This window comes from Dromaius novaehollandiae, chromosome Z (genome assembly GCF_036370855.1).
Source record: "Dromaius novaehollandiae isolate bDroNov1 chromosome Z, bDroNov1.hap1, whole genome shotgun sequence".
Lineage (NCBI taxonomy): Eukaryota > Metazoa > Chordata > Aves > Casuariiformes > Dromaiidae > Dromaius > Dromaius novaehollandiae.
In genome coordinates this window covers 53,980,884-54,006,633 of record NC_088132.1, presented here as the reverse complement: position 1 = coordinate 54,006,633, position 25,750 = coordinate 53,980,884, and the positions used below count along the sequence as shown (strand labels likewise).

At 37.0% G+C, this 25,750-nt stretch overlaps 1 protein-coding gene across 2 annotated transcripts in view; it reads right to left on the bottom strand.

Annotated features, from left to right (window-relative positions):
- Positions 1-25,750, bottom strand: part of LOC112987221 (EGF-like repeat and discoidin I-like domain-containing protein 3) — a 262,428-nt gene that overhangs the window by 33,957 nt on the left and 202,721 nt on the right. For both annotated transcript variants that reach the window (XM_026106998.2, XM_026106999.2), the window contains 2 exons: positions 25,092-25,236; positions 18,866-19,050 (listed from right to left, as the gene is read on the bottom strand). In XM_026106998.2, coding sequence (XP_025962783.1) covers positions 18,866-19,050; positions 25,092-25,236 — 330 coding nt within the window. The remainder of the gene's footprint in view (positions 1-18,865; positions 19,051-25,091; positions 25,237-25,750) is intronic.

The window sequence follows — 25,750 nt, the reverse complement described above, 5'->3', positions numbered from 1 at the left end:
GCATAAAATAGTCCCTGCTGAACTATGAGTATCCTCATCGTACTGTCTATTTGTTTTCTAATTTGTTTTCAAAACAACTTTACAAACAAAAAGTAGCAATATAAAAATCTAGTCTTATTTGCACATCACTAATTTAAATCTACTTAATTACGATAAAATTAAAATTTGTGTGTTTTTTCCCACAGAGGAGTAAAAACAGTTTACTTCTGAAATTATTTTAAAAATTATATTTTCAATTTTTTACTTATTGCTTAAAATGTGTTACCCATAACAAGCTCACCACCATAAAGCTTTCTGTAGAGATTTGAATTTTATAGCATCTACTTGCACTGAAGCACAGACTAGAAATACATTAACATAACCAAAGAGATAAAATGTATAAAATGGTATTTGATGGTTAAGGTAACAAACTGAACCACTGTAAAAAAAGAAGTCAATTATGATGTAACATGCTGTAATTGGTTTCTCTGATATTAAACTGGATGTCTCAGATTCAAATCTTTTTCCCTAAGCTACCTGTGTTGTACTAGCGAATGTTCTCTGGTTTCATAATTTTGCTTCTCTTTTGATGTACAAGCATCAGATGCATATCAATGTGGAGTATTTACAATGTATTCAGCATGGCTGATTTAAAATCTTGGCATCTGGCTGCTCTGTGATTGTATAAATGCAGAAGAGCCAAAACCTTACAGATTGTTTGGCTAGCTGCAGTGATAAATACTGATTAGTAATAAATGACTCCAGCGTCATGGATGCCTTCAGCACTGCTTCCAAGCTAATGTGGCCCTACACATTTTGCAAGCCAAAAGTAATGCAGCAGCTCCTATTAATAAAATGAAATATCTGCACCCTACTTTCAATAAAAATTTTCATGAATCATCATATTATTGGCAAAGATTATTGCAGTGGAAGGAGTTGGAATGTGGTGCTGTACAGGGACATCGGTGTCACGGAAACATCAGCTACGTAGCTGGAAAAAGAGATGTCCAGCAGCAACACGGTGGCCTAGGCATAGCGCAGTGATAGCATCGTGGCTTGCCAGCCAGTGCGTAGCGGCATACGGTGAAGGGGAGACAGATGGCGAACGTCCCTTCCCAGGCTCCAGCACTGCGGCTCTTGCATGCTTTGACAAACACGGTGATTAGGAGCCGGCACTAAATGTCCGTGTGACTGAGACGAATGCAAGAACAGCAGGCAAAAGCACAGGTGGCAAAGACATGTACATGCAGTCCTTTGTTTATTTTAAGGAAATGTAATATCCACAAGAAAATTGTAACAGGATGTTGGCAACATGACTCACGTTGCTGTTATTTCAAGACAGACTAGACTCCTCTTACATTAATATGAATTATTTTTCAAGGTAGGGAGGTTGTACTGGATTTTTCCATAGTAAAACAGACATATTTAACACGAGTCTGGCAACTGTGTTGCTTTTTATTGGTAAAATGTTCAAAAGATTCTGCCTTTCTTTTGTTTTGGGAGTGACATACTTGCATTATAAGATCAATATGCACCTCAGGATACCCTTCTCCCCCTTCTAAATCTCAAGATTTTGGCATGGTACAGAGAAGTGTAAAGATGTGGATTACTGCTACTGAGCAAAGCCTCTCCAGGAATTTGACAAGAAGTACACTTTCAGAGAGCACTTTTTTTCCTAAAAATGATATCTTGCACAAAGCCCTTCCTCCTCTCTCCTTGTTCCTGACAGACGTCATTTTCTATCTCACTATGCTCTGCCACAGGAAGCGGTGAGAAGAACAGACACCATACAGGCACCTGGCTGTTCTTTTTTAGGAGGACAAGTCCTTTATTTACATGGCAATTTCCTAGTGCCTTTTCTGCTTACTATAACGCCTCTCTACAGGACTAAAGCAGCTTATGCTGCTACAGTGTCAGGCTTTCTGTGTTTCCTCATAATCTCTTCAGCCTAAATCATATATTGTTCATATATGAGTGAGCTCTAGCTAATATCAGGTGCTTTCACCTCAATAAAAGTGAAACAAAGTAGAGTGGAAAATATTTCAGCTGCTGTAAGAACAAGGGATTCCCATACGTTCCCACAAAAAATTGAAGCTTTTTGTTGCATAAAGTTACTCCTTGGTACAGTTTACAGTGCTCATGCTTCTAAATTAACTCAACTATATTCCCTGTAATGTTTGTAATACAACACTAAATTCTACGTAAGTCATCTCTGTTTAGTGTGTTCTGACAATGACATTTTACAAGTATTATTAAAGCATCTGTATTTAGTAACTGTTTTTGGTACTAAAATAGCCATGCAGACTGGAGTAATCAAAGACTGGGGTAATCAAATTATAAATCTTCTTTTTTCCCCCACTATCTTTCATATAGTGGGCATAGGCAATTTCCTCCTGTGCCTTGATAACTTACACATCAATGGGCACAAACATGGCTGGATTTTGATGTAATTTAAGTTTCTGGTACCCAGCTTGCTATCAGCAAACTAGCCTATTATTCTCTAGTCATTCATTTAACCAGGCAGAAAAATATTGTTATTTATACAAATCAAAGCTACTGTCAATACCTCTAAAATTTTATTGACTTTCAGTAACAACTCAAAATTCTTCTGTGGAAAACTTTCTTTCAGCCATTTATACAATAGCTCATCTGTTTCTTTATGGGATGTAAACTTTGTGCAATATTGCTTAATAACAGAAACAATATTATGAAGATCACTTAACACTGTTCCATATCATGTTAATTTAAGAGTTTAGAAATATCAGTAATGAAGCAATTAGGTCATAACATAAAGTGTGTTCTTCTCTTAGCTACTTACCTAACTGCTCATATAGGTAATTCATTTCATAGTGAAAATATTCAGCTATATAATGCAAAATACAGCACAGTACTTGAGATGAGATCTATACAAATCAAAAGATGGAGATGCTCTCAAATACAGGAAGTATAAGATACAAGCAAGTCCTTTTGGGAGAACTCAGGTACTTAGCACTCACCCCTTTCTAATGAAGTCCTCCTTGTCCACCTCACAGTGCTTTAAAGACCTCTTCAGTACAGTTCTATATATGGAACCAGCAGAACTGCTCAAATAAATTTGAATACCTTGTATTATCTGTTCACTCAGGTAATTGTCCAACCCCTGAGATTTTCTCCATTTCCTAAGGTGTAACTAGTAATGTTATGTGGTAATTTGGGGGGTGGGAAGAACATGATGACACAATATCATTCTTAAAATTGAAATTATTGCGTAGGAATGTTATTCAGGTTAGTAACCTAACAATATTTAAAATAAAATCAATTGCATAATTAAATAAAACTGACTCATCATCTAAACTCAGTAGAGTGTCAATGGAGGGAAACAGCCTCCTGCAAAAGGCTATTTGTGCCGTCTCTCTTAGATATTTATCTTAGGAAAACATAAGTTGCTCTTTGGAAGTGACACTCTCTAACAGAGACTACAGAGGTGGCATCTCAGTGACTTGCTGAGATTTGGCTATATAGATTTGGGAAAAAATACAGACACCTGTGCACAGTAAGGAGTCATACTGAAACAAACCTCCTACAGGATTATAAACACGGAAAGTTCTACTGTAAACTGGAGCAACGATTGCAGGATACAATTCTGTACAAATAAACCTGAAAGTTGGATAAAATCAGAGCAGCATCCATATAGCTGATAAGTTTCTTTTTGTCGTTGTTCCTGAGTCAATAAGATTACGCAAGCTCAGTGAAGAAAATCATTTTGATTGACAGAACGCAAAGATACATATGCCCTTAATTGTCATGCAGCACTGAGTAATCAGTTCCAACTATGTGAAACAGAAATTTTTTAAAGCATTTCTTCTAATAATAGGGTTATATAGAAATCTGAAAAAATGAATACCCATTTAATGAAATACTATCCTGTCCCAACCATCTTTGTTCAGTTTATTTTTCCTTTTCCTCAACTTGTGCTCATTTCAAGCCCTGGCAAAAGGTACCTTCACATGTATGGTAGATCTGTCCGCAGAAGTGTTGAAGACCCCCATAAGAACATAAGCTGTACTGCTGCAAACCAAGGGTCTATCTAGCCCAGTATTCTGCTTCCAAAAGTGGCCAAAAGCAAACACAAAAGGCAAAGTATATGTGATATTTCAGCCTAATACACCTGCAGTCTCCATTAATTTTCAGATAAGGGAATTTCTGGAATCTGTTTTGTTTTGAGTATTTAGTAATCCCTAATGGATCTCTTCCCATTATGACTGGGCAAGCTCTTGTCCAGTCTCCCCCTGAATTCAAGTAAACTTCTTACAGCCACAACATCATTTGCCAGAGAATTCCTCAGGTCTGCCATGCACTGTGAAAAACCATCTCTCTCTCTCTCTCTCTTTTTTTTTTCTTAAGTTGACTGCCACCTTTCATGTCCTCTAGCTCTTATAATGGAAGATCTTCATTTTGTAGATTTCTCTCATATTACTCCTTATGTTACTTTTTTCCAGGCTAAAGCTCCTAGTCCACTTCGGCATTTTGTATCCATTCTTTAGCATCCTTGCTGCCATTCTCCAAAATGTTTCCATTTTTTTGAGATATACCTCAAGAAGGGAACTAAACAAACACATAACTATTCAACCATTAAAAGAGACATAACAGAAAAGTGCAAGGCTGAGATATACAAAAAAACAAAGCTGGAGAGGGTCAGTGTGCGGAATACTTATTTCCCCTGATGGGCAACATAGAGAAGAAAGGGGGTGCAGAAAGCATAAAATTCCTAAATTCTCATTTCACAGAAAACCAAAGTCTCATATCTACATTCCCAGATCATTTACCTGCAGCAAAGATGCACTATCAGACAAAAACAACAGAATTGACCAGACACCTAGAGGGTCTTCTCAGCTTACAGGCAACAACAGCAAAAGTCTACTGGTAGTCAGTGGTACCAACTTTCAGGGGATCAGTGCTAGCTCATAATGTGTACATAATTCCTATTGCACAAACCTCTCCAGGCTTCATCTGGTATTATCTTAGCAAAGGCTGATTAGGAAAGGACGTATTGAAAGGATGATTTGGGGGGGGCAGGGGTGGTACGACAAATGACTGCGGTATTTGCTAATTGTTGTAAATAGCAGGATTTTGTACTCATGAGAGGAATTTTGAATGCATGTAGTTTTAGCTACCTCCTTCTTCACCCTGTTTTGGCTGTTATGGTTTAGATACTTTTATGCATTTAATTGCTTCATATTTTTTATTATATGAATCTCCTTTAAAAGAATAGAGTGAGAAGATATTTTTCAGAAGAATTCAGAGTCATGGATGCCAACCATTGCTGCTCATATCTCTGAGAAATAAACATTTATTTTTTTTTCCTGCCAGGAAAAAAGATCACGTGCTACCTAATGCAATGAAAAGTAATAAATCAGAACAAAGCTGGTTCCAGAATCTGTCTCTGATATCATTAATACTTAGGAAAAGTCAGAAAAATAGGCCATGTTGAAAGCAAACCTTCCCCCAATAGAATAACCTTTCTGTGTTCGCTTCGTTTAGGGACTCTCTGAACCAGAAATTATATCTGGACTATCATACTAACAGCCACTTATACTCCAGGAATTTCCTGAATCAGTGATGAGTTTACTTATACTTTGATCTCTACAAAATCCCATAGCACAATATATTTCATAACAATATTTCATGATATATATGAAACTATGTTTCCTTTTATTTGCCTAAACCTACTGCCTGCTAATCTTTTGAGTGCCCCCCTTAATTCTTACATTGCGAAAAATACTGCATAATCATTTCCAATCCACTTTCTCTATACTGTTCTTAGTTTTTTTTGTGATGTTACATACAGAGGACTTCTAAGATTCAGTCCAAAGTTTTTTTTTTAAAAAAAGTAAAACTCTGTTAATTACTTTAGGTAACTGAGCTAGAAATCATTTATAGCATGGTATGGACAAAGAACCCCGCGCTTACCAGCAGCGATTGCTTTGGTAAGACAGAGGTACATGACAAGGGGTTGCAGACAATGGCATTGTTTTACTCCGGTCATTATCCTATGTATCGCAGCAAAAATATATTGAAATAAATACCAGGATTTACACTAACTTTGCTACATTCTGGATCAGGCTTCTGATACTTCTTTTTGAAATGTCACTGCATGGATTCTTAAGTCGCATTCAAAGAACGAAGATCAACATGCTGCCCATATCTGAACGTACAATAGTTGGCTTCTTTTACAACATAAAAACCTTCAAGTAGACATTGTTTATCTTGGATATTAACTGCTCTGTAAAGCCATTTTATTTTAGTGTAATAGGTTAGTTAATGGCAGTTCCACAGCTGTAAAAATCCTACCAAATAGCTACTACAGTCTTCTGTGGGCAATGGGGTACTAAAGCTGGTGTAATAGCCTAATTAATGTAACACAATAACAAACTTCCTGCCTCCGTTTTTATCTCTGCTATGTGATGATTAACATCAGATACAGTTCGGTGAAAAGATCTGTATTTTATAAACAATACCTTTGTTAAAATCTTGGCATTGACTTGTCTTTTTAACCTTCTCTCTTTTATCTGGGCCATAATGGGGACCTGCTGTTCAGCGATACAATGTAATGTGACAGATGATCACGTTGTCTGGAAAGGCCCTCGCACATAGTCTCTATTTCAGTTTTTAAGACCACATCGCCTAAATGGCTGATGTGCAATGCTCAAATGACATTTACAATTCTCTGTAAAACTGAGGGACAGATTAAATTTGAATAATTAATTCTAATGTTTTCATTTATTTCCTCAGGCATTAAACTTTAACTTGCTTATATTTTTTAATGTAAGAAATAAAATCTAATTCCCAGAATTCAGTTCTCATTTCAATCAAAATAATATGGAAAGGCTCATGCAATGCGGAAGGACTTCTATCACCAATGTAAATTGATCAGCCACAATTTTCTCCTTCTGGGTGAGCTTCCATAATAAATGAGACTTTTTAAAATCACTGAATTAGAAGTTAGTTACTTTTCACTCAATATGACAACTTTTATTTCCTATTGCTCCATTTTTTTCCAGAATAACAGTACTCCATTTTAAGTTTGATTTTACAGAGGGTCAAAAACATACTGCACTGTTGTCCTTGATTACCTATCCTCCCTCACCTCAATGGAGGATCTCATTATTGTTTTACTAGAAGTAAAAATAGATTACACTTTATGATATTTTATCAGAACACTGGAATGCAATCATACATTTTTAAAAATATAAAAAGAAAATTATAGTGGAAAAAGCAAGACATTGCACCTCCCCATACACATATATAGACATATATAGCAACTCAGACATTCAAAACAATCAAGACTTTCTTTATTCTCATATGTTTGATCTTAAATAGAAAAATTATTTTAGAAGTATAAAACACTTACTTTGTTTATATATTGCTCTAGAGTTAGATTGTCTTAGTATCACAAAAATACATATACTAGGATGGGGAGTAAAGAAAACAAATGGAACCATGTTGGAATTCTCTGATAATAACCTAAAATAACTCTTAAATTATCATAAATGATGAATTTGATTTTTAATATGAAAAGACTTTCTAGGATTAGAAATAATTACTGAGAACCTTGGAAAACAAGACTTCTAAGCTCCTCTCAGATAAAAACCCCTCCGATATATTTTGGAACACTAAGCAAACCCTATGCTGGTCCTGTAATTTATATCCGCATAGATCTGGGGGAAGTGAAAAGAATAGAGCATGTGGTGGCAGATGCTGTGAGAAAGAGTCAACAACTAACAACAAAACTGGCAGCTGCTTTAAAGCAGCTCCGAGGTTTATTTTGAGAGAAACAGTCCTCCCAGTGGAGATAGGTCTGTGGGCAGAAAACTGGCAAGCTTGTCCAAGGAACAAAATGAGTCCGTCATTTGTTCATTAGCCACCGGGTGCAACTCTACGGCGAGGCCAGCCTCCTATCAGCACTCTCCTAACGTGTGATCCAAACAGGGCCATATAGCTGTGTTGTCCGTATTTTCTGACTGAGGTTTTTGTTGACTCCCATTTATCATACAGGTATTACCACGCATCATGTGTATTATATATAGAAAAAAAAATCATGGTATTTGTCCTACTGATTAGAAAAATATCCAGTATTGTGCCTCGGACAATGGTCAGACTTCAGGATGTACAAAAACGAAAGCAAGCATGGAGTGATCTTCCCCTCCCACCCTCCGGCAACCAGAAGTCCTGTTGAAGTGGATGAAAAGCTTTTCATCTAATTTAGCACGTTAGTTTAATCATGGGTTAAATGTCAATGAGAGTCAATGAAAACAATACGGCTTTCTTTTGTGGTAGACTTTTATGTTGCTCTGGACTAGGTAACCACCGTACTCTTAGGCCCCTTTCCAACCATAAAGTTTGGAGGCATCTATCCTCTGCCAATTAAGTAGGTCTGAGAGTTTTATAATCTGAAAATTGCGATGCGAGTTAGCTAGTGATTAAGTAAACTGTCCCTTAAAAATCTCTTTCTTACATTATTTGATTCTATGAAAAGACGTCAGCTGAAGCCATTTGGTACCTCTGAAATAAAGCAAGTCTTAGCTACTCCTGCAAGGTGCTACTGAGGTTCCTCGGAGTTCAGGAAGCTCAGCATTATGTAGGGGTACACAAAACTGAACTGATAATGTCTGTATATGTGGTGTACAGCACAGTGTTTGAGTTCAGTGTAACTGAAGTATAAATAAGTGAAGCAGAAGAGCATCCCACTGTAAAGTTGATAAAAATAAATTCAGATAAAGGAATATGCAATGAGGGTCTGTTCCTCTATTCATAAATACTGTATCAGGGCTCTGTAGCTTTTCTGATGTTGCCAAAGAGGAATCATTAACCATCTGCAGCACAGACCTTAAAAAACATTCTAATACATATCTTTTTAATACTTCTGGGCTGAAAACAGTATTGGTGTGTTACAAGTCTGTTTACCTCTTACTAAAGATGACCCATTAAGATGCATCTAAAATTGCTACTTCTGTCATGAGAAATAACAGCTCTGTGGTTTTTACAGAGGTATTTTCCTTTCACTAATTATATATAGAATTAACTTCTAATTGTGAAAATACTTTTCTGGTTAATTATACAACAAAGGCTGGGTTGAAATAGGATTAATACATCTTGTGGTTAATTAAACATGAAGCCTCTAAGAAGATCACTCCAACAACAAAAGCTACTAACACTTGGTTATGTATAGAACATAATTAGGCAGGTGGTTCTTGTAATCCAAAGGACTAACTTTTAAAGCACGCATTCCTTCAAAACACCCCACTGTTGGACTTATTTTAGAGAATACTATCAAACCAAGAGCACAAGAACTGTCAACTCAGAGTACTTCTCAGCTCTGTCCAGATGTCAAAGACTAATTATAGATGAAAAACATGGCCCAGTTCTGAGAAATATGCCTTTGTTTCTATCCTTATGTACTTTGAGTAACTCTCAACTCCTGTAAGCAAATGTGCACATAGACACAGGCCCCAAATCAGTGAGCAAATTCTTAAGAGAGTATATTCTGACACTTTATATTACAAGTCTCAAGGTGCTTTTGAACAAGACTCAGATAATTAAGAAATGTTTAGAAGCTGTATTGTTGTGACTACTGTCATTTCCCTTTTAAACTCTTTCTTTCTCACCTCTTGTGCTAAGATTTTTCTCTTACATCACGTTTTCTGACAGGGAAGCTGCTCTTGTTTTACTTGAGGATAAAGCAGTATAGATGTTATTAGGGAGAGGAAAGAGGGTCTTGCACAACACATTGTCTCCATCTACTTTATGTAGGGAATAGAATAAAAAAGATGCAGATTTTGAACGAAAATGTTCTGAAGTCAGCCAGAATCCCATAATAAAACTTCATTGTGCATTTAATGTGGCATAAAGAGTGCAATTGTAAGAATGCAAAATTAAGAGCAATTCAGTGAGGAGTAGCTTCCCCGGACCTTTTGTATATTTTGCTTATAAGATCCTGACAGATGTATAAAGAAAATAGGCAGTGCCTTGCTTATTCAAGAAGTAACATTTGGGAAATATTATACAAACCATTAGGGGTAATAAAAATAACAGAGTCCAGTCAATAACATTTTGAGCTATCAGAAAACAGAACTAGACCTAGTTCCACTCCATTCTTCTGCTTTCACTCTGCATCGGCTTTTGTCTCACCTGCTCTTACATCAGGTAGCTTTTGCTGCTTAAAGATACTTGACCTTGCCAAGGTCACTTCATTTCTCCCTTCATCTGTGTTTCCTTTATCATCTTTTTCTCTTGTCTAGATTGAAAGTACTGTGGGGAAACAACTGTGTCCAATTCTGCATGGGTCTCCAAACTAATTGAGATATGGCTACGAAAAAATGAACAATTTTATTAAGAAAAAGTGGGCGCCCTTTAAAAATCTTGCCTTCAAAGAAGAAGGCAAGAATAAGTAACATATTTGCACTCTCCTTTTTTCTATATTCCTCTCTAATCAATTTTGTAGCCATTTGGTCTTTTTCAGAGAGGCACAGGAAAATATGGTTTTGTTTCACAAATACAGAGAGAACATTTTTCAAATTTGTGGAAAGCATGGCTATGTAAAAAAGATAGGAATTTAAAACAATGAAAAACTAACACCTTCCCATTAAAATTTAATGCATGCCATTTTCAGAAAGTGCTGCTATGGGCATCAAGTAACAGCAAAATTCCTACTGTAAATACATAGTAACAAAAAATACTTCAGATTCAAATTTGAGGTACATCAAAATGCAGAACAACTGGGGAGCTTTGGTTTACACTCCTGGTTTTTTTAAAGCAAGATCAAAAACCATTATTGTAACAGGAAATGGGTCATTATTCAGTTTAACTCTCATCCGCAGGAGAGTGATACACAGGGAAAAACTACAAGTCACTAAGGGAATTGACAGTACTTTCTTGCAATCCTTTAAAGCTAGGCATGCTTCAGCTGGTTAGGGACACTTCTCACAATTTTTGTTAGTGATGATGAATTAGTTAGATTTCAAAGATAGGGTCTGGAACACAGAGTTAACCTCTTATAATTCTCTACAGCACACTTAACAGGGGAATAGGAAAGAAAATTCACTGAACAGAGTAGGACACTGCAGTGAAACTTGTTTTTCCTATAAAAATCTTAACTATAGAAACTTTGCTGTTCAGAGGAACACTCTCCTTTGTACCTGTTTATGAAGGTTTCATTATACAAACTCGAACCCCAGGAAATAATTAAAAGGCTATATCCAGCTGTTGCCTATTTCACGGATACCTTGCAACAAAGAGCTTCTGTATCTAGCCTGTTCTTCTAATAATCTCCTGGTATTTGGCCAGTCAGAGTAAAATCAAAGTTTTTTTTTTTTTTTTTTAACCAACTTTGCTACCTAACTGATAAAATACAGCCTAAATACAGCACTGAAAAGGCAAAATAAACCAAGACTTTATGCTGCATTATTTAATTTTGAGGCTTAAATTCAATTACCACTATAAACATTTCCATAAAATGAATTGCAGAAGAAAGCTTTGCAAAGTCGTAAGCAATTTAGGAAGGGCAATGCTGAAATGCACAATTTAGTAACATTATTAATGTGAATAATGCATTCAATTTGAAATGATTTCAGGGAGAAGCTGGGTTAGAGAGTGACCTCTGGCATAGCCATCAAATACTTGGTGACAGGTAACTGCAAGTAGAAAATCAAGGCATACCTCTTAACACCTTGTGTTTATTTATTACTATATATTTATTATTGAAGAGTTAAAAAGCCTCTGGCAACAAAGGAAGATACAAGAGGGAAAAAAAAAATTCCTGCTGTTCACCTCAGGACATATTTTTTAGTACACAGTGTCCTAAAAAGAAACCATGACCTGCCAGTTGCAAAACAAAGTCTATGGCTTACTGGCAAATGAGAAAACCAGTAAAGTGATTTGTTTGGCATTCCAGGCTGTCCAATGGCGTCCAATTTATAAATGGGTACCTCTCTTTACCTGCCTTTGACTTGGACTGTACCACTAGGACCTATTTGTGCATATGCTACCCTTATTCCACCAGTGGCCACTTTTTATAGTCAAATTTACCTAACCAATTCCCTGACATTTAAATCTGTAATTAAACCTGTATTTAATCACACCCCACCTTCCTAAGTTGCTGCATCCTGTGAACTAACACACTCTTTGACCAGGATCTCAGTCTGAGGAACTGCTTATCCCAAAATGATGCCAAAACTGAGTGTCCAAGTCAAATCCTTCAAACAGAAAATGAAAGCTACTTTTCCAAGAACCACATGAAAATGATGACTTTGAATGAGTTGAAAAGATAAAATAAACAATATTGACTCTCTTTCAGTACCCCAGTAAAAAGTGTGGCACAAAAAAAGGTTTATCTGTCTGCACAATTCACCTTCTACTATCTGAAATCTGAGAGATCTTATTTTTCTGCTTGAGGGAAATTATAATTAAAAATCAATATCAGCTTTGCTTCTGAAAAATGGGAGAGACACCTTTTGTTGCTTTACATTGAAAGGATGTCGATTCCTTTCCTGATCTGCTGATGATGGCTGTGGTTTATTGGAGCTGCAGAGAAAGATTCATCCACTTTTATAATGTGTTACAATTAAGCTTGTAATTCCCACAGAATACTTCTATATCTTTCAAAAACCAGTCACAACACACTGTTTAGGCACTCCAAGCCCTCAAAGAGTCATGTAATTTCCTCATTCTGTTAATTACCAGATTGGTATTAAACTAACATTTAATCCTATTCCAATTTTGGGTATTTCAAGTCCTTATTAAATTAAGATGTTGTTAAGCATTTTGTTTCTTTCTGGGGTGTGGGTATGCAAATTAAATGTTTAAGTTGGTGGCTACACAGAAATCACTTATTTGTCTACTTTAATCAGTGTTGATAGAAATGCCTGCTTTGTTAATGACACAACTCAAAGATGATTAAACAATCCACCTAATTTTCAGCTGATGTGTTGTTTTCAGCATTTATGAAATGCTACATTTTAGTGATTCCCTATCTAGCAAGCTTCTTTATAGAATTCATCACAAGTAAACTGGTAAATACAACAAAAAGAGCAAAGAGGCAGGTACGATAAAGGAGTAGCAAATACTGCATGAAAGATGTAGGAAAATACATTCCTTATTTTGTGCCGGAGTAAAAGATCACCAACATTAAAATAAGCAATGCTAATCAATATGAGATGAAAAATAATACTTTCTTCCTAATATTGTAAAAAGAAAGGATTAACCTCATATAACTTTAACTAGGTAAAAATTCATCTTCTAGTTTAAGGGAATTGTCCAACTCTCTCTATGACCAACTGAGAGTAAAAGTCACATATCCAGGGTGATTCATAACAGGAAACTTAGGCACCTACTTTAAGGTAGGATAAATTATTCCCTGATAGTGCTGTCCTTTTCCATTGACTATAGAAGGAGCCTAAGTATCCAATTTGAAGTAGATATTTTAAGATAGCTATTAAATGTGTATGTCAATTTTACATATAAAATCCGTAAATTTAAAAATCAGGTTATTTAGCCTTACTAACATGCAAAAAAAGGGCTATACTGTATCTTTAGGCTTGTGTTAGGTGTGCTCTGCCCAAGGCTTCTAAAACTGATCTGGGATTATGCATAGCTGCTCTAGGTCTTCTCTTAATCTTTCATTGCAGCTGACTGATCATTTCACACTACTTATGTTGGTGATTGTCATGTTTTGTACATACTGGAGAAACATAGCATAAAAAGTCTACTTTCTTTAAGGGTTCTCTAAAGAAAAACTGAGTAGGTACCCAGTCTGTTTCAACCTTTCAATAATTATAAATCTTTCATTTGATCATTTAGAAGTTTGAATATTGTAAATCAATGCTAGACAATGAAGATAAGTAGATTTCAAGATAGTATGAGACTTTGTAGATAGAGATGTTTTCTGCACATAATGACAAAAAGTGAAGAATGATTTTGAATACAAAAGCCTCTGTTTTCAAACAACAGGCTTTGTGAGATAGAAAAAAAAACGGTCTTGTATTAAACTGAAAGTATGTCAACTGCATCACTAAGACAAGTGATTTCTAAAGGTATTGATGAAAAATCTCCAGAATTTTATCTAATACTGGAGATTAGGTTGTCAGGAAAAAAACCCACATCAAATGCACTATACTGCTGACAATCATCAGATCTGAAAAAAGTGTAGGTATCTATAAGGATGATTGGCTGCAGAGGTTGCATTTGTCACTCTTCAAAGCCAACTGCTATCTTTATCACATCAGTTTTTTTCATAAGAGCGCTTAGCTGATTCCATCACATGCAATCAGCAAGGGACACATTAGAATAAGACATGATTTGTTGCTCCAGTCTATTATTCAAGGGAAGGGTGATTTTCTTAAATCATCTGAGCTCAGTGGTAACAATATAAAACAACCATGAATAAACTACATCAGGCTTATCACTCATGCACATCAAGCTGCAGAACCTTTCCACTAGCTTTGCCACAAAACACAAGCCAAGCAACTGGGATGAGAGAGAGTGTCATATCTGCAGTGAATAAATTGTTTTGAAGTTCTAAGCACAATTAGAAATACAAAGCTATTGCAGTGCTGCTGGTGACCTGAAAATAACATGGAGATACAAAGGAACCTCAGCAGGTTTCTAAGATAGGCATCCTCTAATCCAGCTGTGTGATGCAGAGATACAGACCTTCAGAAAAAACAGCCTATCACTGATTTTAACATAAAATACTACCAATAGCTATGTGTAATCAGATGCAGAGACAAAGTTAGAATTAAGGTAATCAGACAAAACAATTTTTGCAACGGAGAGAGCTGAGAGGGCAACGAGAAGGAAGCTCTAGCTGCTTGGAGACACCAAATGAACCGAGATGCCTCAGCTCCAAGGAGTACTGCAGAGGACAGCAGATCAGAGACACAATATCACAGAAATTACGTGCTGAAGCACAAGGCAAAGGACAAATGGGCAGACCACAGCATTAAAGTTCAAGGTGTTGCTGTCCTTATTAGACAATGAGACAGAGAGGGAAAGCAAAACAATGATGGATATGGCATCTGCCTGTTTAGCAGAAATAAGAAAATATTTCAAACCCCCAAACATAAAATAACAGTAATTACTATGAGTGTTTGAATCTTTGCCCTGATTTCATAATTTATAGCAACTGAAAATGAATAGTAGAGTAGAATGTAGTGCAGGGAATAGATTTTGAGGAAAATGTTAGTCCTTTCAAATGATAATACCGACTAGGAGAATGAGATACAGAATGGTGAAAATCTATTTACAAGAGTAGTCACCAAGAATCTGAAAGATAATTATTTTGAATAGCCTTTATATTCTCAGTGTCTCCTTCTGGGATTAAGGCAGGAAGTACTTTAACACTGCCTTTAATGTGAAATAACTGAAGAAATGAGAAGCGGGGTAGCTGACTGGAATGACAGTCCTGGATTTAATCCATGAGGAGTAAAAGCATCCCCAAGCAATATTAGGCAAAGCAGCCTGGTCACAGAAGCTTGGAAAGGGATCCTCGGAAAAGACTGAGAACTTGTTCAAGGTAGCAAATGATGCTGACAAGCAAATCATAGCTACGAGAGGATGGAGACTGCCTTTAAGGAAGGTGAAGTTTTTTGCTTTTCTTTCTTCTCTCAGTAAATAATCTGAAATGTTTTATCTAGCTTATTATTATTAGGTATAGACATTAAGTCTGTACATAACGATGAGAAGTATACCATTATTTCTTTCTAATTTCACTTCCTTTTTTATTATTAAATCTTTAATTTTACTGTTATTCAGTTAATTTTACAGAGGTGTCTGCAAAAGAAAGGGAATCCCTATAGAAATGTGTTCAGGAGTAGAGAGAGTTGCTGGAACAGATGATTCCCGTTACATTTGGCACCAAAAACCTACCATTGTTCGGCATCAGTAAGCAGCATAGAGTTAGACTACAGTGAGTACAGAGACAATACAGAGGCAGGTTACCCAAGTCAGTGGGAGCTCTTGCACTAAGAAATAGGCAAAGTAACTGTAGTAGGGCTTTTGCAACATCATCCATAAAGGACTGGCAAGAGTGCCTCTTGAAGCAAGCACGTGGGAGAATTCAGACCCAAATTTGGATGAAAAAGTAAGTTCTCCTGAAGACTTTTGAGGATTTCAGGATGAAGTGATAGATTCCAGAGCTGGAAAGGACCATTTTGGTCACCTACACATTTAACTTTTCCCCCACATCACAAAATACTTTCTCCCATTACTAAGGATGGTATTTGGTCCAACAGCATATTGTGTGGGGAACCTGGAGTTCTTAATTGAGTAGCCTTTAGATCACAACAGATTTTCAACAGTTGTAGCTGACAAGGTGAGTACTTTTCTTAACTAGGGAAATATACAGTCTGTGTGCTAAGCCACATAATACTTCAAATTCCTGCCTCTGGCGCTAAATTATAGATGCAGCAATCCAGCACACTCACGACAAAGAACTTATTAATGGCTGTATTTTTAAACAAGTGGACATAAGCTTCAAAATTTTCCTTTTCGAAAGTGACAAAACAAACAATAAAACAATGTCAGCTCATGATGGAGAAGAATTTATGTTTAGGGTTCATCCAAAAGTGCCAAGAACTGCCCACAACTACCAAACACCATTCATGCACGTGATACAAACATCAGCTCTCAGCAAACATTATCACAGCAGGCACTCTGAGATGTATGTTGACACAGAAGCTTTTGAAAAGAGGAACAATGACATTTAGGTAAGGTTTCCCCAAAATAACTGCAAATCGCAACAGATCTACTCAAGATATTCCTCTATACCACAATATTAGGAGAATAATTTTTAAAGGCACTCAGTACGTTTTTGCCCAATTTTATAGGCTTGCTAATGAGAATTATAAGAGGAAGCATGCAAGGAAAATTCAAAAGGTATGGAAAGCTAACACTGTGGACTCCCATATTGCTGGCCAGCTATTTTAACATTGTCAGCCCTGTTTTGGGCTATCATGCAATTGCTGATGGGATCATTCCTTGTAATATGTAATTGCTGAGGGAAAACGGTATACATATAACTTCGCTTTCACACATTTTTTCTTACAAATGTTTTGACTAAATTTTATGAAAGCAAAAGGATGATAAAGTGTGTTAAAAGGTTACAATACAATATTCTGAGTTTTAAAGGAAAAACAGAGAACAGTCTGCAAAGAGACCAATAATGAACAGACAAATTTAAATGACAGGCATATCTTTCTCACAGAATTGTTACCTAGACTTGAAGTACATGAGCCCACATTTACTTAAGAGACTGAACTCAAAATAATCAGCCAGTTTTAGCAGAAATTAACGACCAGTTTAAGCACAGAAAAAACAAGTGGTTTTTTAATGCCTCTTGTTTTTTCAAACAAGAAATGTTACGATACTCTCTTGGAAAAATAGCATAAATACAATGACTTTTAGGAAAGGGTACAATGGTCATGTTCCTGTGAATTTTTCTGAAATCGTATCATAGCAGTAAAATAATTAAAATATAAATATTTTTTCACAACTTGCCCTTGACAAGATAAAAAATTATGCCTGATATTTCCAGGATTGCAGAGACCCTGCAAGTGGTCACGTAGGTCCAAAATCAATTTGTATGTTCAGGTAGGTTCAATACGGCAAGAGTTTGAAGATTTTAGAATATAAGAATTAGCTTTACGGCTCCTTGCCATCTGCAGTTAATTAAAAATCCATTGTTATCCACAGGAGGAATAACACACCACAGAATATTTCTGCAGAGTCTCCAAATACTCTTGGTTTCTTGGAATTACTGATGGAGCTATAACTGATTCTGAAACAACTGCCTCTCTTTAATGTGGAGAACAATTTTCATTTGCTTCTCTACCACAAAACACAACACTAACATCTTCTTCCTCTCCAGAAGTTACTAACTGCAGTATCAACAAGCTGTTCTAAAAAACTTTCACCAAATCTCTGTATCTTCAATTATTCAAATCATAAATAGACAAGGCAACTGCTACTTCTTTTCTGTGTGTGTGTAAACTTGGAGAAAAGATAGTAATCACATTGCTAAATTGCTTAGCAACCATAGGTAAAAAAGCTAATATGTCATAATTTATATGTGAAAAGATTGCAGGGGGTTAGTAGCACACATCTAGTGCTATTGAGGCTTCCTGCTGAGAACTTGGCTGCAAACTGGCAGCTGACTCAAAACACTGCAATTTTCAACAGTTCAAAAAATGTAAATGTGTCAGTGACTGGTCAAATAGGCTTCCACATGGGGATTTATCACAATCTTTTGCATTAGCCTACTACCAACTTGTATAAATCACTCTCAGACTGAAAACAACCCCTGTGCAAAACTTCATAATGAATTCATGTACTGAATCAATCTCACCAGTTTCAGAGTGATGTTGGAAGGGAATTTTGAACAGTCCCAATTAGACAAAGGTAATTTCTAGGGGCCAGATTTACTAATGTGCACAAAGCTCAAGTAAATGTGCTTTTCCAGGGAGCTTGGAAGGACAGAAAGGAAAAAAATAAATCTCTCTCAGGAAGCTATCAAGAAGTCAGTGAAACAGGTCTGTGACTTCTATTTGTGCCCATTAGCAAAGGAATATCCATGGCTGCTCTGTATCCCTTGAGTTGAAGGTTTGGCTAGCAGAGTTGAAGGCTTCCCCAGCCAGGCTTTTCTGCACGCTGCACAGTCTGAATTGTAATGGAGCAGCGCACTTGAGGTAGCAAAGACATGAGAGCTGTGTAGGTTTTCTTAGCTTCACCATGTAAGTGTGGCAGACTTAGGCTGGTTATACTCAGAATATGCAGCAAGATACAACCCCAATCAATCAACGTTTTCCATATAAGAAACACATGGTAAACATCTGTGAAAATTTATATGAAAATTTACCTGCAACCACTGTGACTGGTCACTGTGGCCAGAGGTCCAGGCATTAACTTTGCCTTGCTTGTCGAGCCGGGCTTTTCTAGGTTCCCAAGTGAACATGTCCATGTTGAGTGTTCGGAAAACGCTGGAGGCAGTAATTTGATAGTCCTGTATATGTCCTGATTTCATCCCCAGGGGTTCCGAGCAACCTAGAGGAGCAAAATAAGATCTTGACACTACTTACTTATCTCTGTAAGTGGTTTAGGTTTTCCTATATGGGAAAGAAACGCAGCAGTTCTCAAGGAATGGGCTTTAATCAAGGATATTGTTGGGGGAAATTGCAGACAAACAAATGAAAAATAGCCAATTCCAAGCACTTTATTTCAACACCACCTTGGAAGAATTGAAAACATGATAGAGAATTTGAAGTATTTTATCCTAGCATAAATTTATGAAGGGAAACAAACAGAAAAGATGAATCTTGTCTCTTCTTCTTATCTCTGTTTTCTCTTTCTGCCCAGCAGCCTGCCATTGTTGCCTTTATTCAGCTCAATTTTATAATGCTTTTATGCCACGTCACGTTAACTATGTGTGTTTATGTATTGAGGAAACATTAGTTTTTCTTCACATCACTAATGAAGTAAAAAGTTAACAAGCACTGAGCTCTTTTACACCTTTAAATTACCTGACACCCAGCCGAAAATCGAAAAGACCCAAAACCCATTGACAGAGTGGAAGACTACAAAATAATGACTGTGAAGGAGGGAAAATAATACCAGAATTGCTTAGGAGAATTAAAGAGTTAAAGGTTTATTTGTTTAAAGCAGGTGGATGTCTCACATCGAGTTATTTTGACCATAGCTAAAGATAGACCTTGGGCCTTCCCTTTCTCTGTTAGGTGTCCTTAGAAAAATAGAAACAACATAAAGTTAATAACCGATTCTATGTTCTTCTACCTTGCTACTGTGTACTGGAAATCAGGTGGCAAAGGGAACACAGAAGACACATTTGGACCCAGAAGAGAGAGGAAGCAAGCTGACAGCAGGAGAAATGCCCTTTAACAGCAGCACAGTAACAGCAGTACTAGAAGCCAGGAGACATAGATGAGATGTTTAGTTTTTAGGATAAAAAGACTAAGAAAAGGAAGGCAAGTCAAGTGGCTGAGGGTAAGAGGGCTGCTAAGAGGTCAGAAAGGGTGAATGTAGGACTGGATGGAATAACACTTGATGGGTGTTTGAGGAAAAGGTGAAAGATGGCAAGGGAATATAAAAATAAATGTTTTCTCACTTCCCACCTGCCTCAGCTGTCAAAAACCTGCATATGCGCAGCTGTGTCAAAGTTTACATTTTACGAATTTGGTGACCCTAATTAGTTCACTCGAATCATTCAACCTGCAAATAATATTTTGGTATACTCTAATTCACTGAATCAGAATGTGCGCAGGATTTAACACACCTCATTTTGCAAGAGGTGTATCACCCTCTCATGGCTGTGAATACATAGAACCTTGACTTGATATATCATTGGGAAGACAGAGGTTTTCCGCCTGACACTCACATCCTGAGCGGCTGAGCTGATTCCTTACAGATAGTTATTTGCTAAGCCACCAGCTGTGTTTCTTAAAGCATACCTGTAAGTTATGAAGGCTTTACTGCTGTGACATGACCTTGCTCAGCTTGCGTCTCTTGACAGAACCAGAGCACAATGTGATCACTTAAAATACCCAAAGTCTTTATTTTGTTTTTCTTTACTTGAGCTAGATACAGAAGCTGGTTCTCTTTTTCTTAAAAGCTTGTTTCCTCTATAGTATGTTTACACCCATTTAAAGACCTGATTCTTATTTGTTTTCTGTGGAAATGTGGAAATATTACTAGCAAAGACCTTCTGGTCAGATTCTACTTTCAGTTTCTCCAGTTGGTTTAACCCACAGAGTTAAGTGGAATTATTATGGATTCAAATCAGAGGAGATAAAACCAGGACCTTCAAATGAGGGAACAATAGCAGGAGTAAATGCATATTACCAGACAGAGGTGACCATAATATGCTCTTCAGTATACGAATAATTTTACTTAAACTTTGAAATACTGCAATGTTTTATATTCACCTTAAACATAAACAAAAAACAGAGCTAATATTTGAAAAACATTTCAGAACTGATTCTTAATGCACAAAAGGAAGCTTGCACAGCCTTGCCTATAGAAAGAACCACCTAGTTTAAAACAACAGCAAAACGCTTTTCTTGAGAGTAGGAGAGCGCAAATCATAGTGCAAATGAGAGTCATCTGCTGCTTTAGAAAAGGATTTTGGTTATTATTCAATTCCAAACTATCACTCCTAGATCACAAGTCATCAAGAATATTTCATCTGAAGAATCTGAAGGAGGTTTCTGCCACAAAAACATGGGTTGTCAAAACGGTTTTTCAGCAGTGGTCCAGTTTCTCAAAGAGAATGAACCCATTCTATCTCTTCTGAATGTGATTATTGATGTATGAAACAACAAATGTGTGTGCTTTTGTGTGTGTGTGCATGTGTAGTGCTCCCAGTGATGGAATTTTACACTGGTGTTCCTTCTCCACTGCCCTAAAGAAAAACAAAAGCAGAAGGGAGACAATTGATAAAAGTAACAGAGAAAGTGAGAAAGAACAATGAGAACCAGAAACGGCTGCTCTTGTGCACTCAGGTGACAGAACAACATCCTAGTGCTGTATCAAAGACAACAATAACAGATCACAAATAGCCACTTCCCAGCCCCTCTTCCACCCTGCTGCACTGATAGAAGATAATGATTCCTCCTTTTGATAAGTGAGCTCTCACCCTGAGCACAAAGCACAGAATGATCAAACTCTTAGAAAACTTTGTGTCAGTAAATAATCACCGCTATAGAAGTATATTTATAAGAATGCTCATGACTCCCTGGGACATCTCCTCCTCACTACACTGTACGTTCTTTACATTTGTTTCATAATATACCTGTGACAGGATTAAATCTCCCTTCCCTTTCTTACAACCTAGTAAGAGCTAATGCAGAGATATTTATGGCGAAGCTCAGAGGAGTATTTTAGACCAACACATTTGAGATGTTTTGAGTAGTGATAAATGATAACTATGTATGTTTAAACCTGAGTTCATAGTTGCTTCTTATTTGGTCTAGCCCAATGAAACAGTACTGAAATAATGAGGAATCTACACTTTGCAAAAATACAGATGAGGGTCTGAGAATTGAAAGAATCCACACTGACGCTATTCTCTGTTGTTTCTTCCGAGGGCACAACATTTTGTTCTTTAATTTGAGTTGCATACAGTGCCCTCATCTACCATTCCTTCAACAAAGCTCAAACGCTCAAGGAAATAAATATTAAATTTCTGATACAGTGGAGGCAAAACGAGAGATGGTGTAGATGTCAAGTGCTGGTGGCACTCAGAAAAGTTCCATCACCCAGATTTGCATGCGAAGGTCTACATTTGTCTTGTCTCAGACTAGGATTTATGCAGCACTGAGTAGACAAATTATGCTAGGCCAAAGGTGGTTTTGTTTTGATCAATACTGCGATATTTTTTCTTTTGTGAAAATAAAGAGATTTTCAAAATTATGTAGAAAAATATAAGCAACTGCATAGGAAAATGCATCGAAAGTTCATGAGCTTCCTTTTCATCGAGCCTGTCTGAAACTTTGAGCAAGTGCTGTAAATCTAACCAAATTTTAACAGACAAATATGAAGAGACAAATACTCCTTCTGCTAACTGTGAGTAGTATTTTAGCCAATAAATGCTCCCATTTATGCACATAGAATTCTTTCCAGGATTAGATATTGCTGAAGATGAACAGGAGCAGTGGAAATCTAGTTTTAAATGCAGAAGTTATAGAGGCTCCTTGCATATGAGTTTGTATGAATGGATTCTACAGATATCTATAGGTTTGCATGGAGAAATAGTTTCCAGAAAACAATAGGCCAAAGAATAAAAGTAAGTGCTGAGAAGGCAGTATGTGAAAGTATCCCGAGGACTGATAAGCTCTGGGGACTAGCATTCCTCCGCAAGAACTGATAAACTCAGAGCACCAAGAATCTGCTCAATTTGTACAAGGTCACTAAAAAACACTAACATCAACAACATATAACCTGGAGCATATGCAAGAAGGCAGAACCTGCTATATGCAGATGAAGACTACATGATTATATACACACTTGATTGAAGCAAAGGACCATGTGAAGCTCTTTTCAGACAACTACCCAGTGTCCACTTGCATGCTAGAGTGACCCCCTGCTTCTGAGGATACAGCTGGGCTTGGCCTCCCTCCCAGCTGCTGTTGTAGTCAGGTAACTATGAATGAATAACTATGAGTGAGTGTTTGAGTGTGTGAGTGAACGGCTTGAGTGAATAAATGAACGTGTTGTGTGAATAGCTATCTGTTGTTAATAACAGTTTGATTCTACTACTAATAACAGCTTAATGAGTAAAAGCTATTTTAAAAAATATTAGTTGTTATCTGTGTCTCCCCCCAAGCACACTCTGAGGGAAAGGAATTTACAACACAGAGATGTGCAAAACACGAGTAAGGCAGGAACACAAGGCCATGAGAATTAATAAATGTGTATTGTACTGATGGCTGATTACATAAGCATTGAAAATGCTTTTCAAAAAATCTGATTATGGGTCCTGGTCAGTTAAACTATTAATGATTCTACAGCTGAACATATGCTGAACATATTGCTGAAGTATGACCTAAGAAAGGGTTCATTTTTAGGATGATCATGCAGCAACATAGTCTCCTTCCCTTCAGTAGTGTTTCTTTTCTCTAGCCCCATTACTTGTTAGAGAAGCCACATCTCTCAACATGCTTTCCAGCCTAAGACAGACCATCTGGAATAAGAATGCATTAGACTGTCTTTATATATAATTATACTTTCCTTTCAGTAGAGACTGAAATTGTTTTGCTGAGCCTTGGCTGCCTGCAGTTCTAAGAAATGATGACCTTGAAACTGTTAGGAGACCACTGAAATGAATTCACTTCAGTAGCTTTCACAGTTCTTTGAGCAAGACAATTCCTGGTCATTCTGGCAAGGACTTGCTCTAAATTGTGGTTCCAGAAATGGAAGACATAAAAAAAAAATCTAATAGACTAAAGCAGCTAGACAGAATTTTCTATTTACTCTCAAATCTATCTATATTGGAAAAGGACTACACTGAGATTAATGCATTAACTTTTCATTTCTGAATCTGGTTTTGATGCCACTAGGGGACTGAAAATTATTTAACTCCTACTGTTTTGATATATCATTCAAGAACTGGATGACTATTGTTTGTACAGTAAGCAGGTAGCCACATAAAAATCATTCTTAAACGAATTTGTGAAGCACTCCCACTGGAAAAGGTTGATCCCTTGAAAAACATAAAAAAATTTACATGCTTTACTGAATTTGTAAAGGAACACGGTTCTTGCAGAGAGTGGCTACAGGTCAGGCTTTACATTTATGAACTATAACATCTGCCACTCTAAACCTTAGGAGGGTTTATATTGGCTCAACTTTTTCACTTACTTTTCCTGCAAGACACAATCACCGATTCCACTGCAAAGCCACATAGCAAATCTAAACTCAAATCTTTCCTCAAGCAGCCCAGCAGAATATATCTTATTCCAGTCCAGATGAATCACTCTTGTACCTCCAAGGATGCCGTGCAGCATATCTTTGATCAGCAGCACGATCACCCAGCAGTCATGAGAAATGACTCAGATTGACTGTGGTTCCTGGTTCTATTCAGTTGCACAGCAGACTCTTGGGCAAACAGCTTCAGTTCCCAGCAACTGTTTCTCTTCCTGTACTTTTTTTTGGCTGTACTGAGTGTAATTGCAAGTTAGAGACTGTCTTGATGCCTGTTCAATATGTGCCATAATAGCTCCTGATATTTGTTGGTATTTATTACAGCTGTTATAACTGACCTTTTCTAGGTCACACACAACTGGAGACCAACATGCACAGAAGATATACCAAGAATTATTAGGCTGCTACTACGTTACCCTACTACTACTACTACTACTACTACTACTACTACTACTATGACCACCCTACTGTAAGCAACTATTGTTGCTTATATCATTTACATAAAAAGAGACAAATAAGTATTCTGGACAAACTGAGGGATGCCAACTGCATTTCAACATGAATAAATTTGATCTGTTTTAGACCACTGGCACAAAAACGTGTTGCTTGTTTGTTCATTTCTGAGATATGGCAATTGCTACAAAACTCACCTGATAATTCACAGCCAAGAAGTTCCATTCTCAATGTACAGTGCCTTCTGCAAACCTGAGGATACAGCCGTATGTACTGTGACTTTATTGGCGGTGTGAAGGAGTTGGCATATGGAGTGTTGTTGTCTATGTTTCCACGGAACACCTACGGTAAAATGACATATTCATAAAAATATGCTAAGAGAATTAAGAGATGTTCATTGCACTTCCATGCCTCAAACATATCTCCTTTGTTCTTCTAACCTTCCCTCCTTGGTTTTCTGCGACTTTTTCACAAATAGAGGCTGTTCTTTCACTTCTCATCCCCAACACTTCTCATCCCCAACACTCAGGATTTTAAGGAAGGCATAACTGCCATTGGCTTATACAGGCATGTGTTTGCTGCCACTGCTGAATCAGGGCCTTTGACTTGTCACTCCTAGAAGCTGGTGCATCTAATGCACGAAATTACATCTTCTTTTCAAATTAGTGTATTAAATAGTCCCTGTTCAATTTAGCCTGTAGTTATTTACATTGATTGACATTTATTTTTTCTCTCTACTTCAAGAAACTGCTCCACCTCCTGCCGAAGTCTACTGGAACCTTTCCATTGATCTCAGTGGGAGTTGAATTAAACCTAAAAGCATTCTTCTATTCTCTCCTCACTCTAACTAGATATG